The sequence below is a fragment of the Aptenodytes patagonicus genome, chromosome 10, assembly GCF_965638725.1.
Source record: "Aptenodytes patagonicus chromosome 10, bAptPat1.pri.cur, whole genome shotgun sequence".
Taxonomy (NCBI): domain Eukaryota; kingdom Metazoa; phylum Chordata; class Aves; order Sphenisciformes; family Spheniscidae; genus Aptenodytes; species Aptenodytes patagonicus.
In genome coordinates, this window is record NC_134958.1 from 16,653,726 (window position 1) to 16,670,351 (window position 16,626).

The 16,626-nt window shown below is 44.7% G+C and overlaps 2 protein-coding genes across 3 annotated transcripts in view; one reads left to right on the forward strand and one right to left on the reverse strand.

Moving 5' to 3' along the window:
* ADAM10 (ADAM metallopeptidase domain 10) overlaps positions 1 to 4,560 on the reverse strand; it is a 55,078-nt gene extending 50,518 nt beyond the window's left edge. The window contains exon 1 of the mRNA XM_076348283.1: positions 4,315 to 4,560. Coding sequence (XP_076204398.1) covers positions 4,315 to 4,369 — 55 coding nt within the window. The 5' untranslated portion in view covers positions 4,370 to 4,560. The remainder of the gene's footprint in view (positions 1 to 4,314) is intronic.
* A 2,101-nt stretch (positions 4,561 to 6,661) lies between these two features.
* MINDY2 (MINDY lysine 48 deubiquitinase 2) overlaps positions 6,662 to 16,626 on the forward strand; it is a 38,768-nt gene continuing 28,803 nt past the window's right edge. For both annotated transcript variants that reach the window (XM_076348285.1, XM_076348286.1), the window contains exons 1-2: positions 6,662 to 7,434; positions 15,872 to 15,929. In XM_076348285.1, coding sequence (XP_076204400.1) covers positions 6,766 to 7,434; positions 15,872 to 15,929 — 727 coding nt within the window. In that variant the 5' untranslated portion in view covers positions 6,662 to 6,765. The remainder of the gene's footprint in view (positions 7,435 to 15,871; positions 15,930 to 16,626) is intronic.

The window sequence follows — 16,626 nt, forward strand, 5'->3', positions numbered from 1 at the left end:
CTTTTTCATCCACTCCATTTCTATTCTTACCTTGTGCTGGCAGTAAAACTGATTCAGCTGAAAAATATACTTTCTCTTCTGGTCAAGTTAGTTTTTGGCAAAAGAAAAATGTGTAACTAAAAAGTCAAGTCAGGATCATTTCCTTCACTGAAAACTTGCATTTAAGGCACAGTTACACAGTACAGCACCACCAGTGTAAGCAGTACACAGATGTCCGCTTTTTTTTTTTTTACCCTCTTCCTCCCCACCCCGTGCAAGTCTCAGCTCTTCCTCCCCACTGGGCTTGGGTCTGCACAACAAACCCATGTAAGTTGTATGTCTGGCAGGAAATGATTAATTTCTTTTGTTTAAATTAGCAGGTTGAATTGGCTCCTCATGCCATCAAACACAAGAGGCAGTGAAGGAGGAGAGGTGGGAATGCATGGCCAGGGCAGGACCACCAGACAGCAGTAACTCATTACAGTGGCTCTGCCATACTGCATAACTGAACCTTTATATCCTTTTAAAAGCAATCTTAGGCTTTTGGGCAATGGTATTTCAAAGTTAGTATCTAACCACCTGATTTTATTTACTTTTAATTACCATGGGCATTTCTGAAACAATCATCTGACTGCTGCCTTTACCAGACACTGTCTCATCCAGCCATATAAGATTCGTGATGTTTTTATTTTAAACCCCAGATAAATGCTGGAGGCTCAGTGCCATGTTAACGAAGGCTAGTATTCTTCTCAATTTATAGCAAAGATGCAAACTAAATCACTCAGATGCTGATAGCTCATAAATGTCTTCCCACAACTCCCCCATGCGTCCAGAAAAAAACAGAATTTCTCCCATGCTCACTGGGAAATAGGTAGTTCAATATCCAGCCGCACAAGACACTAAGATACAACTTGGAATTTCTAGCAACATAAAAGAGTGTGTTGTACCAGTGAAAACAAACATTTATCATAGCTTTGCAATGACATTCAGCATCTGATCAGCCTAGCCAAAGCATGATCACTCTTGTTAAATCCAAGCTTTTTTTTGGGTCTCATTAGTTCTCTTTTCCATATTTTCTATTCCCCCCCCCTTTTTTTTTTTTAAATGACCCTCAGGTAGAAGGAAAGGTTCTATCAGTTATTTCCATTCTTCAAAGAACATCATTATGTATGGATAATTAAGTTCTGTTTAATATACCTGCATGCATCTTCATCATATGCAACAAAGCATGCTACTAAAAGCTGCAAATAATATTGCCCAAACTAAGTACCACTTTATTATACATGTCAAAATTATTAACAGCACCAGCTAGTGAATAGATCCCTTAAGCCAAGCAATTCCAAGGGTATTGGGGAAAATGCCAAGATTCACTTTAAAAAAGAAAAGAAAGAATTCTTAAAATTCAAGGCACACGTATCTTACCTTCTAGTATATAGTATCTACTTGAGATAATTCTACCTTTCCCTAATTACTATAAAAAAAAAATTGGCATGGCTTTTCCTTCTCACACTATTCAAACTGTAATCAAACTGACCTACTGGATCTTGTTTTATGAAGGTCATAGTTCTTCAGTGGTAGCAAAGAAGGAAAAACTTCTAAGAGAGCCCTAAAGGTGATCTAATACCAAAACCTGATCAAGCACGTATTTCAGGGCCTATTAGACCAAATTGCTGATAACTTGTCTGTTTTAACCATAAACCATATCGTTATAAAGCAGTGTAATACCAGACATTGCAGTACACTTCATTAGCGCAGCAACGCTAGTGATTGCTTTTCATTGCATTCCTTTTACATACTTTTAAGAACAATATAAACTACAAAAGAAAATAAATTTTTCAAACGAAACAAAGATTTCATTCAGGCATTAAATCACTCTAATCTTTCTCCTCAAATAAACCATCTCAGTTACGTTGTACCTTAATATTTTAAAACATTGATTTTGTGATTCATACTTAACTGTGAACTAAAGTTACAATTGGTTCTGTTAATCTACAATATACCTTTATGCCTAAAGTATCTAAAGACTATTACAATAGAGTATAAATACAGTATACAGGCACAAAGCCTTGTGTAATTCTGAAAGAAGAGTTCAAACTCAGGTATCCTGTAAAAATACTCCAATCTTAGACTCAACATACAGAAGAACTTTTAAAGAGTGCAGACTAATGGAATTTTCAAAATTATTACTATTTAATACCTATATGGCTTAAAACTAGACAACCTTACAGATAGGTATAACTTCGTTTCAAGATTTGTGTAAAATTAATGAGTACAAGATGCACTGTACACAAATGAAACACAGGTAAATTGTTGGGGTTTTTTCCGTCACTTCCAGTTTGCACTGCTCTCACAGCAGCATCACAGCCCTTTTTCACAGATATTAAAAGCTGCCTAGAAGAAAAGCATGCAAATGAAGAACTCTATTTTTCAGTAGACAAAAACATTTACGGTACTTAAGAAACTCTAGAAATGTGAACACAGTTAAAATAGAAAATTATAATATTTAAAAATAATTTTAATTCAACAGTTATGATAAATCTTTCATAATTATGTTAAGACTTTTACCAAAAGGTTTCATAGGATATTTTGGAGATGTGTATCGGCCATCATTTCTAGATTTCTATCCAGCATTATTAAGCTTTCTTTAAAGCTTTACCTGTACTGCTAAACACCAAAAGATACGTGCTTCTGTTACCTGCTAGTGAGGTGTGCTTCCTAAGTGCCAGAAACGTTGAAGGTGCCCATTCTTCTCTCAAAGAAAAAAAATAACACAAATTTCTAAAATAAAATACACTTCTTGTACTTGCTTCTATATATCCAGAGAACTGTACTTTACATGCTTACTGTGATTTTAACTTTAAGGCCTATTTGCCTGCCTAGAATTAAACAGCTGAAACAACCCTCACAACTGGTTAATGAATCACTTTGAAGTAATTCTATGCCAGCACAGTTTAACTCAGAAAACAAAGAGGCCTTGAAAAGTATGCCAATAATTAAGTCTGAAATACCTTGATAGTTTACAAGAATTTTTGAGGGAAAAGTCACCAGCAAAGTCTTTTGTGTATGCCAGTCCTAGCCACATAAGTAACGGGACAACTTCTGACCATGCAAATCAGCTTGCTTTTTATCTCACAGCTTAGCCACAAGTCCAACCTACTGAAGTTTTCATATATTTTGATGTTACTTTTTGGGAACATGTAAAAGACCAGGATTTAGGGCTAGATTCTTTGTTAATAAACCTACATACTGATGTACACAGATGCAGAGCCCAGATAAATAGGAGAGATGCCAAATGAAACAGAGGAAGTAAGTCCTTATCAGCTGCTCCACCCGTCCTTCTCTAGAAACACCCGCAGGAGTCCACCTTTTCCAGTGTCTATTCTTGTAAAAATTTGAAACTATTTCCCTACCATGACTTGACCAATCAAACATTACCAGACACAGTCAAGAAACTACCTAATAGTTTCCTAATGCTGAAAAACAACTCATAACGGGAGCCGTTAAGAAAGTTACACGTCCCCCATAAACACAGGCATGTTTTTCTTTGGCCTGGGAGAGCGCGGAGACCCTCCCTGAAGCTACGGTCACACTTCAGGAAAAACCCGGGCTCCTCTTTTATTTCCTTAAGCTAAACTTTCTGTCTACCTGTGCTTCCCCGTTTCGGGGACACAGACGTGGCCGCAGGGAAGGCGAGGTTTGGGGGCGCTCCGCGGGCGGCGGGACACCTGCGCGGGCAGCCGCGCCGCCCCCGCGCACTCGGCGCGCAGCTTCCCGGCCCACCCGGGAGCGGCCGGCGGGGCCCGCCGCCGCCTCTCCCCAGACACCAGCTCCCCGGAGCCGCCGCGCTGCCCGCGCCCCGCCGCCGCCTGGCCCCGTCCGCACGCAAGGGACGGGACGGAGGAAGGTAACCGGGAAGCGGCTACTAGGACCGTGAAGAAAGTCCCGAGGGACTGAAGCGGAGCAGAGAGCCGGGCAGGGGAAGCGCGGTGGGGCAGGAAGAAAGGAGGGGAGAACAGCTGAGTCGGTCCTCGGCGGGGGAAAGTCCCAGGAAAGGGGTGGGGGCGCCGGGCCGGCCCCAGGCGGTGGGGGGAGAGGGCCCGGGCAGGACGGTGCGGACCGCGCCCGGGAGCAGGCGACGGAAAGGAGAGCCCCGGCCGACGGCCCAGCTGCGGCCTGCCGCCGGGGCGCTGAGGCGCGGCGCCCCGGGGAGCGGGGCCCGCCGCCCCCAGCTCCGAGCCGCGCCGCGGCGGAGAGGGGGGGAGGGAGGCCAGCAGCTCCGAGCCAGGGCCGCAGGCCAGGGTCCCGCGGGGCCGGGCGGGCCCGGCCACTCCTCACCTCCGGCGCCCGCCGCACAGGAGCACAGCAGGATTATCGTCCCCGCCAGATCCATCTTCACCGGGCCCAGGCCCCACCGCCGCCTACCCACAGCACATCCGCCCCAGTCGGCGCCGGGATGGGGAGGGGCGAGCTCCGCGCCTCCCTCCGCTTTGTCCCCCGCCGCTCCGGAGGACCGTTTACCGCCCACGGATCGGCTGGGATCGGCGACTCGCCCCGGCTCCCCCTGCCCGGCAGCGCTCCGCTCCGGTCCCCGCGCCACGACTTCCTCCGGCCGGCCGCCCGCCCCCGCCCGCGCGACGCCACCGGCGGGGCGGGGCCGCAGGGCACGCCCAGAACGCGCGAGCCGCCCCGCCCCCCCACGCCGCGCGCAAGGGGCGGGGCCCGACGGAAGAGAGTTCACCGCCCGCCGGGCGGGGAGGGGGCGGGACGTCAGGGACGACGCCCGCAGGCTGCCACCCCAGGGCCCGGCGGGGCGGAGTCTTGCCGGTTGCCACCGCCCGGCCGGGCCGGGGTAAGAGTGTGTTTTCTCGGCGGCAAATCAGGACAGGCCCCGGCTGCGGTCCCGCCCGAGGCACGGGGCAGCAGGGCGTTTCCCGGGGCTGGCGGCTTCCCATCTGAGGCAGGCCGGGGCCGCGCCTGCCACCGCCCCAGGGCTGTCCGCGGGGCGCGGAGCAGCTGCGGCCTCGGACCCTCGAAGGGCTCCGCCAGGGCGAGGGGCGCCGATATTTGCGTGGGTGAGAAGGATCTACGTCCTCAGAAGGAAAGAACGAGCTGGTGCATAAACTTGACTCGTACTTGTTGAGCAGGCGTCCCTCCAGCTCCTTTGAGCCGTTGTGTACAGAGCCTGGGGGCCGTTTACCATAATGAGGTCTTACGAAAGCGTAAATGCATTACATCAGCTGGTTTCCTTTATCCCTTCATCAGATACACATTTTTCCTTGCAGAAACTAATTTACTTACTCATGTTTCGAGTTTTATTTTAGGTCACCTATTTCTCTTGAATCTCTACGTGTTGTGAAGCATTGCAGTTGTCTCCACTGAACAGGGATTTCTTCATTTTGAGACTGTCTTGAACAACCTTCACAGTTCAAGTGTAAAGGAAAATCCTCCAATGAAGATAAAAATGTGAGCCATTCTGACAAAACATTTCATTTCTTGTTTGTCAATATGCTAATTCTTACATTCAACTATGCTAACTCAAAGATTTATTTTTTATATTAGAGTTTGTAACAAGTTTCTCAGTCTACTGCCATCCCCCTTCTATTTGTGCTTTTCCATTCCTATTGCCCTTTCAGAATAAAAAAAATCTTTCCCCGCCAACGCTGTTACAGCTGAGAAAAGTTGTTACACAAACACGTATGTAGAAAGTACAATTACAATGAATGTACTTCAGGTAAGGCTGCTAAAGTTGATGGAGCTGTTTACGAAGAGCTCAGGTAAGAGAACTGCTGAGAACAGAAAAGAGAAGATAAATTCTTATCTTCCCAAAACTGTATTTAAAATTTATGATTAAAAGCCGACGGTTTCATTAGGGAGAGGAGGAAATAGGTTCATAAGGGTGAAGTCTGAGTAATGTAACTGCCTTAGTTCTTAAACTACTCATTACACTCACCACAATCATATTTTTATAATACAGATATTTAACAAACCGCAATAAAAAGCACTGAAAACCTTTAGGAAAGCTGAACTCGCTCGTGAGAAGGGGAACTCCTCGTAAGACCGGGTGTCGCTTCTCCTGCCGCACTTCACCTCAGCGCTGGCGGGCCAGCGGCTAACTGAGGCTGCGGGGGCGGGGCGCTGCCCGCCGCCCTTCCCGCGCAGGCGCGGCCCCACTCCCGCCGGCTTCCTGCAAGACGGGCGGGGCGGGGCGGGGCGGGGCAGCGCCAGGGCCTCCGCTCTGCCTCCCGTTCGCGGTAGCCTCGGGCACCGGGGCGGACTGTCCTACCTAGGAGAGGGGAGCGGGCACCCCCGGTCCCCGCGCCGCTTCAGAGGGACGCCCTGAGGCGGCCGGCAGCCGCTCCGCGCGGCCGGCGGGCCCCAGGACGCAGGCACGGCACGGCCCTGCCCCGCGGCTACTGCGCCTCGTGCCGCCCCTTCCGGGCTCGCGTCGGGGTTCGCGCGCTCCCCAAGCTCCTCACGCAGCCCGCGGGCGCGCGCGCTCCCCACCTGTTCGCCTCCCCTCCCCCTTCCCCCGCCGCCGGCGCCCCCGCTGCCGGCGCCGGGCTCCCGCCCCGCAGGCGGGTTCCCCCGCCCCGCCGGCCCCGCCCTCGGGGTGCCCCCCCGCCCCGGGCCCTGCTGTGACCCGCGGCTGCTTCCCCCTCCCGCCCACACGTCCCTGGCGAGGCGGAGCCGTCGCTGCTGTTATGGCGTCTTGGGCGCTGTTGGCGAAGGATCAGCCGCCGCAGTGCCAATAGAGAGCGAAGGAGCCGGGCGGCCGGCGGGCCGGGCATGGAGAGCCTGGCGCAGCCCCCGCCGCCTCCGGGCTCGCTGAAGAGGGGCGGCGGGGGCGCTGCCAGCCAGGTCCTCCTGGAAGAGGTAGCGGAAGGCGAGGGCGGCTGCAGGGACGGGCCCGCGGCGGCTGAGGAGGGCGGCGGGCGGCGCAGCCCTTCCCCTCAGCCGGCTCCCGCCACGGCCCCTCGGACGGCGTCTCCCTCACGGGCCGCGGAGGGCAGTCCGCTGGCGGCGGACGGCGGGGGGCTGGCGGCGCCGGAGGGCCCCGAAGCGGCGCCTACCTCGGAGAGCGGTCCCGCGGGGGCCGGCTCCGGGAGCAGCGGGGCTCCCAGCCCCCCGGGGGAGGAGTCCCGGAGCCTGGACTCGCTGGAGTCGTTCTCCAACCTGCACTCCTGCTGCCCGAGCAGCTCCGAGCTCAACAGCGACGCCGAGGAGGCGGTGGTGGCGGGGGCCGCCTCGGGGGGCCCGGCCCCGGAGCCTGAAGGGGATAGGCCCGCGGCGGGCTCCCAGCTCCTCTCCGCCTCCAAGGAGCGCTTCCCGGGCCAGTCGGTCTATCACATCAAGTGGGTCCGCTGGAAGGAGGAGAACACGCCCGTCATCACCCAGAACGAGAACGGACCCTGCCCGTTGCTGGCCATCATGAACGTGCTGCTCCTGGCTTGGAAGGTACCGTGCGTGCGGGCGCGCCGGGGCGCCGTCCGCCGCCATGGCGGGTGCGCGCAGCGCTGGGCGGCCCGGGCGGGCGGTGCCGCTTGGGCAGCGCTGTGACCTGGAAACGCCGGCGTCGTCAGGGCTAACGAGGCATTTCATGTAGTGCTGAAAGCGTTCAGGGGGCACCTGTGCTAAAATCACGTTAATGCACCGCTGGAAGTCTGTGCTGATTAAGACGCGGACTTACTTCTGCTGTTAAGCGCTCATCTCGCATAGAGAACTTGGAAAATAAATAATGGCTTGCAGTCTATTGCTAATATACTACTTAGATGCTGCTGTGATATATAGACTTACTTTGTTTTCTTAAAATAGAAATCAAAATCTAGATGATGCTTTACTAATGTGAGCAATACATGGTTTGCAGATGTGTGCAGGTTTCTAGTAAGTAAACATTACTATTTATGGCACTGAAAACATAGGTGGTATTTTGGGAAAACAGGTTAGTTTTGTATAATGAAGTGTATGCGGAATTGTACAAAATACGGATTTGTACAAGTAACTGCCTGAATAATGGGGATACATTCGTACAGTTATGCAGCATAGATTGTATTTAAATTAATGAGTAAATCAGGTAGTGATCAAGTACAGCTTTGAGACCTGGAAGTTCTCGTGTTCTGATAGCCATTGTGGATACGGACTTCCTGTAGCCTTAAAATAAGTCTTTTTAACTTTTAAGCAATTAAAATGTAAGGCATAATGTAATTATTAACATTTATATGTGAAAGGAGTATCTGTTGGATAAGAGCTATGAGGTTGTGCGCGTTGCAAAACGAGGAGGGGGTACTTCTCAAGAAATGCTGGCAATTCAACCCCAAAAGATCGGTGAGCTGATAGAATGGAGTTGTAGAATAGGAAAGCTTTATGGGAATAGTTTTTATGTTGTAGTATCAAGGGAAAGAAATTTGGTATTGGAGGAGTAGAAGGTTGTTCACAGGTGTAACAGGTGACATAGGGAAAGGTCAAAATGGAAATATATTATAAGAAGAAATTTGTTTAGAGTAAGGTAACTTTCCAGAAGATTAATGATTTTTTTTTTTTTAGTTATATCTTCTGTACGTTTTTCTGAGCAGAATAGCTCATACATCAGGAGGAAAGCTGTGGGTACAGCAGTGTAGATATTTAGCCATCAGTGAAAGCAGTACAGGTAAGTTGTGTGTGACTTTAAGGTATTGCCTTATGTAGGTTCTACCATTCTCAAGAGGGTGTGAAGGTTGTCTGAGACTTCAGTATTTAAAACTCGCTTTCTATGTTCCCTCTTTAGTATGGGGTGAGTGGAAGGCCTTGGAGATCTTATCATTCATTATCATTCTGTATGGTGGTGTTTTAAAAGAAATGGCAAGTTACAGGATTTTCCTTTTTAACCTTTCATTTAGTGAAAGCTTATAAATTGGACAGCACTGTTCTTGTCTGCATTTAAGTTTTTGGAGGTTTTTTCCTTAGCATTCTTCCTTTGCCTCCTTAAATATATGATTGCTTTCTCCTGCTGTCCTCCATCCAGAATTTTAACTGACATTCTGCTTTGATCAAATATTACGCAGTGAGAATTAAGGTGATAGCCAATCTTATAAATAGGTGAAAATTAAAATGCCTCTTGGGAGTAACCTACCATTTCTTATTGCTAGGATTACAGGAAGGGTTTTCTATAACTCTGTTTATATAAAACCTCAGCAGAATTTACATGAGTTGTAGACAGGCAGCTAAATTGGTGAAACTGCCATCACATGACTTATTATTTATATGCTTGAGGGTTTTCCTGTTAGTTGGTTGTATATTGCCCCTGCTTATAATAGATTTTTCTAATTAGTGCCTCTGCAAATTAGCCTTTCTGTTCCCCAGTTTATAGTCAAGAACTATGTTGGCATTGTTTGGAGTGGCAAGCTTATTGGCAGCTCATCTGTACATCACTGACAGTAGCTAGCTACATACCAAGGCTGAGGATGGACATTCATATTCTTCTCACTTCTCCTGAACAAAGATGAACACTAGATTGGGTCAGGTAATTATAATTTGGGAACAAGGAAGCAGACCAAGAGATGAAAACAGGTGAAAGCAGAGCGAGAATACCATAGTATGAGTTAGTTGAAACGAAGCTATGTGGTGGGGAAAAAAAACGGAGTAAGAAGGAGATGAGGAGGGGAAATAAAATTACAACAGAGAATAAGAAGGTAAACAGTTAAGCTTTGGGCTCTCTTCCCTGTATCAGCCACCAACTTTCCTTCTCAGAACTCAGTCCTGACAAGGTTGAGAGTTTTGGTCATCCTGTAGGTAGATATGGTCTCAGATAACTTCAGATAATACATGCAAGTGCTCAAAGTTGAGAAACAATAGTTACAATACTAGTTTTCAAATTTTCATGGACACTTCCCTTTGCATGGCCAGTTACATGCTTCCATTATTCCAGAATGGGAGTGACAACCTTGAGATCCAATACTATGTATCAGCTGTGCTTGTGCAGCAGTGAAAGTTGAATTCACATAATTGTTTGTGACAAGTGGCACGTAATCAATTTGCTTAGAACTAAAATCTTTGCTTACTACTTAGGAATAAGTGGGAAGCCTTCTGAGGGTATGTAGGCCATAATCGCGGAAACATTTATGCCTAAAAACTCAGATTAACATTTGGATATATTAAGGAGAACTCACGTTTTCGGGTATTTCAGCTCCTCAAATGCAAGCTTCTTACCCCCACACTAGAGTATTGTTTTAAATATACTAGCAGTTTTGTGACCTTCTGTTTGTGTGTCCCAGTTGCCCTCATTCAAAACAGTTTTTCTGAGACAGCCCTCACTGAGTAAAGAGAGACTACAGGTACTCTGTTAATTTGCTTACAGGATTGCAATAACAGGAAGACTTAAAATGTAAAAGTACCTTAGGTAAGTGTGCCATATACTCAAAAAATTTCTTCCTAGTGGTTATGAAGATCTTGTTTATTAATGGAGCAAAATTCTCCTCTGTTCCTAGTCATTATTCAGTTTTTATTATGCCTTTTGGAGGTATTTTTAGTAGAGTTAAGATCTTTATTTAGGGATACAGGTATAAAGACTACTTAAAAGTAATTGATTCTTTGGGAGTACTGCATCTGTATGTTTTTATCTGTGAGATACTGGTTTGGCAACGCTTGAGGTTTTTGAAATTCTGAAACAGTAGCACCCATTGGGACTGCTCAAATTCCTTTTTGATAGTATCAGGTTTTGGAACTAAACTTGCAATAAAACTGATACCTCTCTTTTATCTACTGCTTTCAAAGGAGTCTGGACATACAACTTTGAGGTGGCAGATTGTAGAAGCCGCACTTTTAAATGTTACAATTATGAAATCATCGCTTTTCTTTTGAAATGTTTTTGCAGACTGCCGGTATAAGCTTAACTTGCGGTTTAGCCTTCAGGAGATTGAGCCGAGGAGTTCTGCTTACAGAAGTGGTACAGCAATGTTCTAAGTAAAAAGAAAACAAAAGCAGTATGATACTGACTTGAAAAAGTAACTGTTGTGTAAAACAGTGTGGTAACTCTTTAGGCTTCTGTGATGAAAATGAAAGCAGAAGTAGAGTATTTAAACAAACATTTAAAAAAGTGTGTACAAGCATGGGTTGTCTTTTCTGATGTAGAGTAGCATAGGATGCTGTCTTTCCACTTGTTTAAATCTGAAGACCGCTCAGTTTTTCCTCAGACATGTGGCTCACTATATAGTTAAGCTTAGCAATACAAAGCTTGCTTTTCTAAGTACTTTTTGTGATCTTTGTTAGGTGTAGTCCATGCACCTCTTTCTGCTAACTTCTGGCATTGCATTAAATAGTAATTTTATGTGGGGGTAGCCCTTCTCAGGATGTACTACATGGCAATCATCAGATGCTAAAAGCTTAATGAGGGTGCCATGTAGTTCTGCTCTGTTTCTTAGGTAAGATGTGATGTCATGTAGCCGAAGAACTCTGTGAACCTTAACACATTGCACAGAAGTTACATATGTGAAATGTCCAGGGAACAGAGAAACAAATTGTTTTCGAACATAAAATAAACCTAAGGGAAATGTAACGTAATACAAATGTAAATAATACTAATATTGTCTTGAAAAATGAGTGCATATGGAGTATCTTGTCCTTACAGCTTTTCATGCAGGAGAGTAATTCCAGTAGCATATTTGACAGTATCTTTACAAGTTTTTTCTATCACAGTCCTCTGAATGAACGGAAGGTTTTGGGAGCTGTGTTCCCTGCATGCCTAGCTCTACTAAAATTTCGGTAACTTTTAGAACGGTATGAATTATCTATTTAGGGGATTGTAACCGTTATGTAAGTAAATGTTATATAACCGTTTATGCTTAGATGTATCAAACTGAGGTGCAGAGAAGAAGTAGAATAAAAAATTACTAGTTAGAAATTTTTAGTTTTAGGTTCTCATAAAAATGACCTGTTTTTCAGAGGAGCTGAGTACAGTATGCTCCCGCTGATACCCATTTGATTTGTCGGAGTCTGCAGCAGTAGTGCCTGGTCTGAGGTCTGGCATTGGCCCTTTACACGTGATCTGCTTTTTCTTGTTACTGAGCTAAGCCTCCTTATGGCCAGAATTTGCACAGATTGCTCAGATGAACTTGCTCAGCCTCCGAAGGTGAGTTGCCGGTGAGCTTCTGATGAATGCTCAGCAGAGGCCTTGGCAGCCTTCCTCCCTGCATCTGTGCAATGAGTTGAGCTTACAAATCAGTAGGCCTGTAGCTGTGCATTTTCCAGAACAGGAAGCTGGCTCTGAGGGACTAAAGGAAACCTGGTTGAGGCAGGAGATGTTAAGGTTGTCGGGTGACAGAACGTACTATCAGGCTATGGTGTGATAAGCTTATGAAGCTGTTCCCCCAAGGCAAGAGGTACATATTTGCAAGGAGTATTAATTGTTTTTTGTCAAGGCAGGTTGAAGCTACCCTTACCTCTTCTGGAACACTGAATTCAGGTGACTTGCATATTTTAGATAAACATGTTCTGAGACTATAAATAATAAGCCATTAGAAATTTGCATGGTCCCTTTCTATATGCGTAGTATTTTCGGAAGTGTTAGCTTCTGTGCAGGACCGTATCACTTAATTTTTTTTTTTAAGCCCTTCTGAAGAGTGGGAGAATACAGTGGAAAATATTTAAAATTGGTATTATGTAGTTTTCTGGTATGTAGTCTAATGCTTAGAAACTGTATAAGTTGTGCTAGACAAACTGTTCAATATGAAAATTTGTTTACCAATCTTGTCTTTTAATTACAAAGGTGGCTCAGCTGTACTGAGGTTGGGTGAGACGACTACACATTGTAGTTGGGTGAGAAAGATTTAGTTTCCCACTCCGGAGAATGGGAGGAAAAACAGAATGAAAAGTAGCTAGAGTTAGGAAGAGAGATCAGGGTGAAAGACCGGGGCACTGCAATAGAGGGGTACAGGAAATGGGTGGGAGTTGAGGAAGTGTGGTTTTCCTAAAATGTAAAATTAATGTAAAATCTAGCAACTAAGCATTGAAACCTATTGAGAAAATTTGTCCCTCAAAAGAATAGATTGTTATGGACAGCAACAGCTTTCACCACTATTGCTTACACTGTTTTCTTCTGTTGATTTATGTGGAGAATGACTGTGGTTCTGTATGATTTTTCTCTCTCCCTAAAGTGTTAAGGTGTTTTTCTTTCCCGTTTCCTCTTTGTTGTATGTTTCCTGTAGTTTAAGCGCTCGCAGTGAAGCTCTGAACAGTTAGGAAATGTCATGTTCTCTATATCCTTAAGTCAGCTCTGTTCATAAGTACTTATGTCTGTGTTGGAACCCCATTAGCACGCTTTAAAGATGTGTTCAAGGTCCCACAAAACATGCCAGCCCTAAAATTATGCCGTGAAGTAATCCATTAACTTTGTTTAGCATTTAATTAAGTAGTTAATTTTGAGATTTAGCTTGTTAAAATATCCAACTGAGAGATTCTGCAGATATGAGTAAAACTACTTTGCTTTGGTTCTGCAGTAAAAAAAAAAAAATTGCTTAGCATTACAGTTGTGAGGGAGAATTCAGATTATTAACCAATGATACAAATAACACCTCCTTCAATCCATAAAGTCTGAAACATTAATACGTTTATGCCATGAGTACGTAGATTATGCTTTACAGCTGCCGTTTGTAGTGCAGGCATACTTCTAGATTCCCAAATGTGGTGCAGAGCAGAAACGCCAAAGGCTGAGCTCCTTCATATTATACTGGCACATCTGTACTGTTTGTAGTCCCAGAACTACTTCAGGCATAGCTAGTGTGAGTAATTCTGTTCTGTGCTGTTATATCGATGTGCCTTAGGAGCCGTAATGAACCAGACCCAACTCAAGGGTGTGCACAGCTAATGTTTGCTAAGGCTTGAATGCTGCCAATTCAGAACTGGAAGTTTAAGAATTGGCTTTTTGAACCTGTAGTCCTGTTATTTACATGGCACAATAATATTATATTTATGTGAATACTCAGTATGAATATTATGAACAGGATCAAAGATTATGAAAACCTTTAGCCTACCGAGTACTAGTGAAACTTAGAGAAGTTTTGAGAAGAGGTTAAGAAATTTTCTAAGTTACAATCAGTTGTCACTCATTTAGATGTTTTCAAAAATTCATGTGTCTATGCATGCATGACTGATTTTTCTTCTTGTTTAATTCATATGATTTTAAGGTTTTTTTTATAAGCAGAACTAATTAAGCCTTCTTTCTTATGAATTTATGCTTCACTAATTTCCTGCTTTACTAACAATTTATACTTTCAGTCCCTTCCTTCCCCTGATCCCAGTACTGTCACCTTCTTTCTGTGTCCACCATCTATGGGTTGATCAATGTGTGGCATATGCTGTGTGGCATATGCTGTGTGGCCAGTTCTGACCTAAGTATGGGCACATTTCTTAGCCAGTGCATGAATAACAAGGCCATATTAACTTGGGTCTTTCCTCTTCCAAATTTAATGAAACTTCTTGTAATTCCATATATTTAACACATTTGCCTTTTGTCAAATATGATTAAAATTGGCCATGAGATAGAATTAGTCCAATCACACCTCACTTTCTCTGGAAAGTTATTAAAATAGCTTAGTGTTCAGATTGGGAAGGAAACACTCTCCATCACAATGTGAACAGTATAGTGTATTGCTATACTGTATTTTTGAGTTTGGGATGCTGCATCAAAGGCTTTATATGTATTGTTCTTCCATCTCATGGCTTTCTACTTCCTCCTTCCTCTCCACAACCAGCAAAGTAGTTGGAGTCTATAAAATCTTAAGCATGAGTTAACAGTCTCACATCATGCCTTTCTATCTGTGTCAAGGAGAACAGTGATCAGTGTTGAGGAACTTGATTTAAAAATTCCTAATAAAATAAATACCAGACTTTCTAGACTTTCAGTGGTAAGATGTTGAAGAGAGATAGGATGAGAAGATTTAAAACTGAAGAGAAAGCTTAAAAACCAACCAACAAAAAAACCCCCACCCAAACCCTAGATAAATAAAATTCATATTTATGCAGAGAAAAATTGAGCATACTATGATTAAAGATAATATACTCCTATGGTATTCCTTCAGATTGCCAGAAGCATGCCTTTGTATGTGTTTGGTTTGGCTGTTATTGCAGGGAGATACCTAAATGAAAGTGCGCAATCAAAACGTTTACCCAGGATGTTGGATGGAGGAGATGAATATCGAAGAAGCTTTTGGCTCTGGCTGCTGCCAGGGTGGTTGGTTTTAGCAGGTGACGATGACAGGAATAAGTCAGGGGAGAGGGGAACGGAAGCTTCACTGCCGAGTTTTGTGTGTCCGGTCTCCTCTGTATGGAGTTAAACCAAACCCTTGAAATGTGAGCACAGGATGAGAGGCTGGGAGGTCATTTCCTCGTACCTGCATGAGTCTTGACTTCCCTGTCCCAGCAGCTGCTGCCACCAAATTCTCTACAGCCTCTTGTCTGTATGCAGGAACTTCTTGAGTTAAGAGTTATAATGAAGGCAAGGAGTCAAAGACTTTTCTGGATAAGGTGACGTTTTCTTAACTAAGTGTGGCTACAGTTCCCAGTGTGTTGTTCATCCTGGACGCTTGCAGCTGAGCTAGTGCAGCGAGCGATGTGAACTCCTGTGAAGTCGAGGGGGATGCTGCTGAAATGTTTTCGTGGGAGTAGGGAGCACTATGCAGAGAGCTGCAAGTGAGAGAAAGTACTGCGTGCATGTGGTTTCTCTAAAAGCCAGAGTGCCTTTGTTTAATCTTTCCTTGTTATTTAGTAGTGGTCCTGGGAAAGTTCTTGGTCTCGGCACGCTAATGCTCTTATAAATTGGTGAGACAGTTGTGATCAGAAGACTTCTGTCTAGAAATACCTTATTGATACTTTCTAAATTGTATTGTTTTGACGTTTTAAAGAGAATATACTTTTACTTTCACAGATTAAGCTGCCACCAATGATGGAAATCATAACGGCTGAACAGCTGATGGAATACTTAGGTTAGTAATTAGAATAAATGGTTTTCAATTATGTATTGTACTTATTAGTGAGTAGTAATATAGGAGGACTGCTTTATTTATTTGTTCTTTTATTCAGCTTTACTTGAACGCATGCTTCAGGAAAACTACTTACGGTATTTAGTTACTCATGCTTTTCCTTAACTGTTTTTAGAAGTTTTCTGTACTGCTTTCCTAAGTGGTTAGTCTAGTGATGCAGTTGGTATGGCTTAGTACCCCAACACATTGGTAGATTTAAACTTACTCATGTCTCTTACAATGGTGTTTTGTTACGGTTGACAGAATGTAGTAAGTCAGCTGTGCCTTTAATTGTCTGCAGTAACTAACCCTTGGTAGTATGACCCAATTAAAATAACAGGAAAAATTAATTTAGTCATCACAGTGATTGGGGTCTCATTTGCAGGCACTATTCCATTATCAGATTCAGTTTTCAGCAAAACTGCATGCAGCTGTTTCTGTCTGACAAGTCGGTAACTTCAGTAGCCCACAATGATCCAGGTGTTAAAAGTGCACTTGCTATAGTACTTAAGCTATATGTGCCGCAGTTCTTTCCCTTTGTAACCTAACAAATATAAAAAGTTTGAGCTTAATAGACTAGGTTTGATTTTTCTTAAGCAGGAGAAAAAAAAACTATTTTCTTTCTTTCTTTTTGCTTGTAAAGAACGTAGCTTGTTCTTTT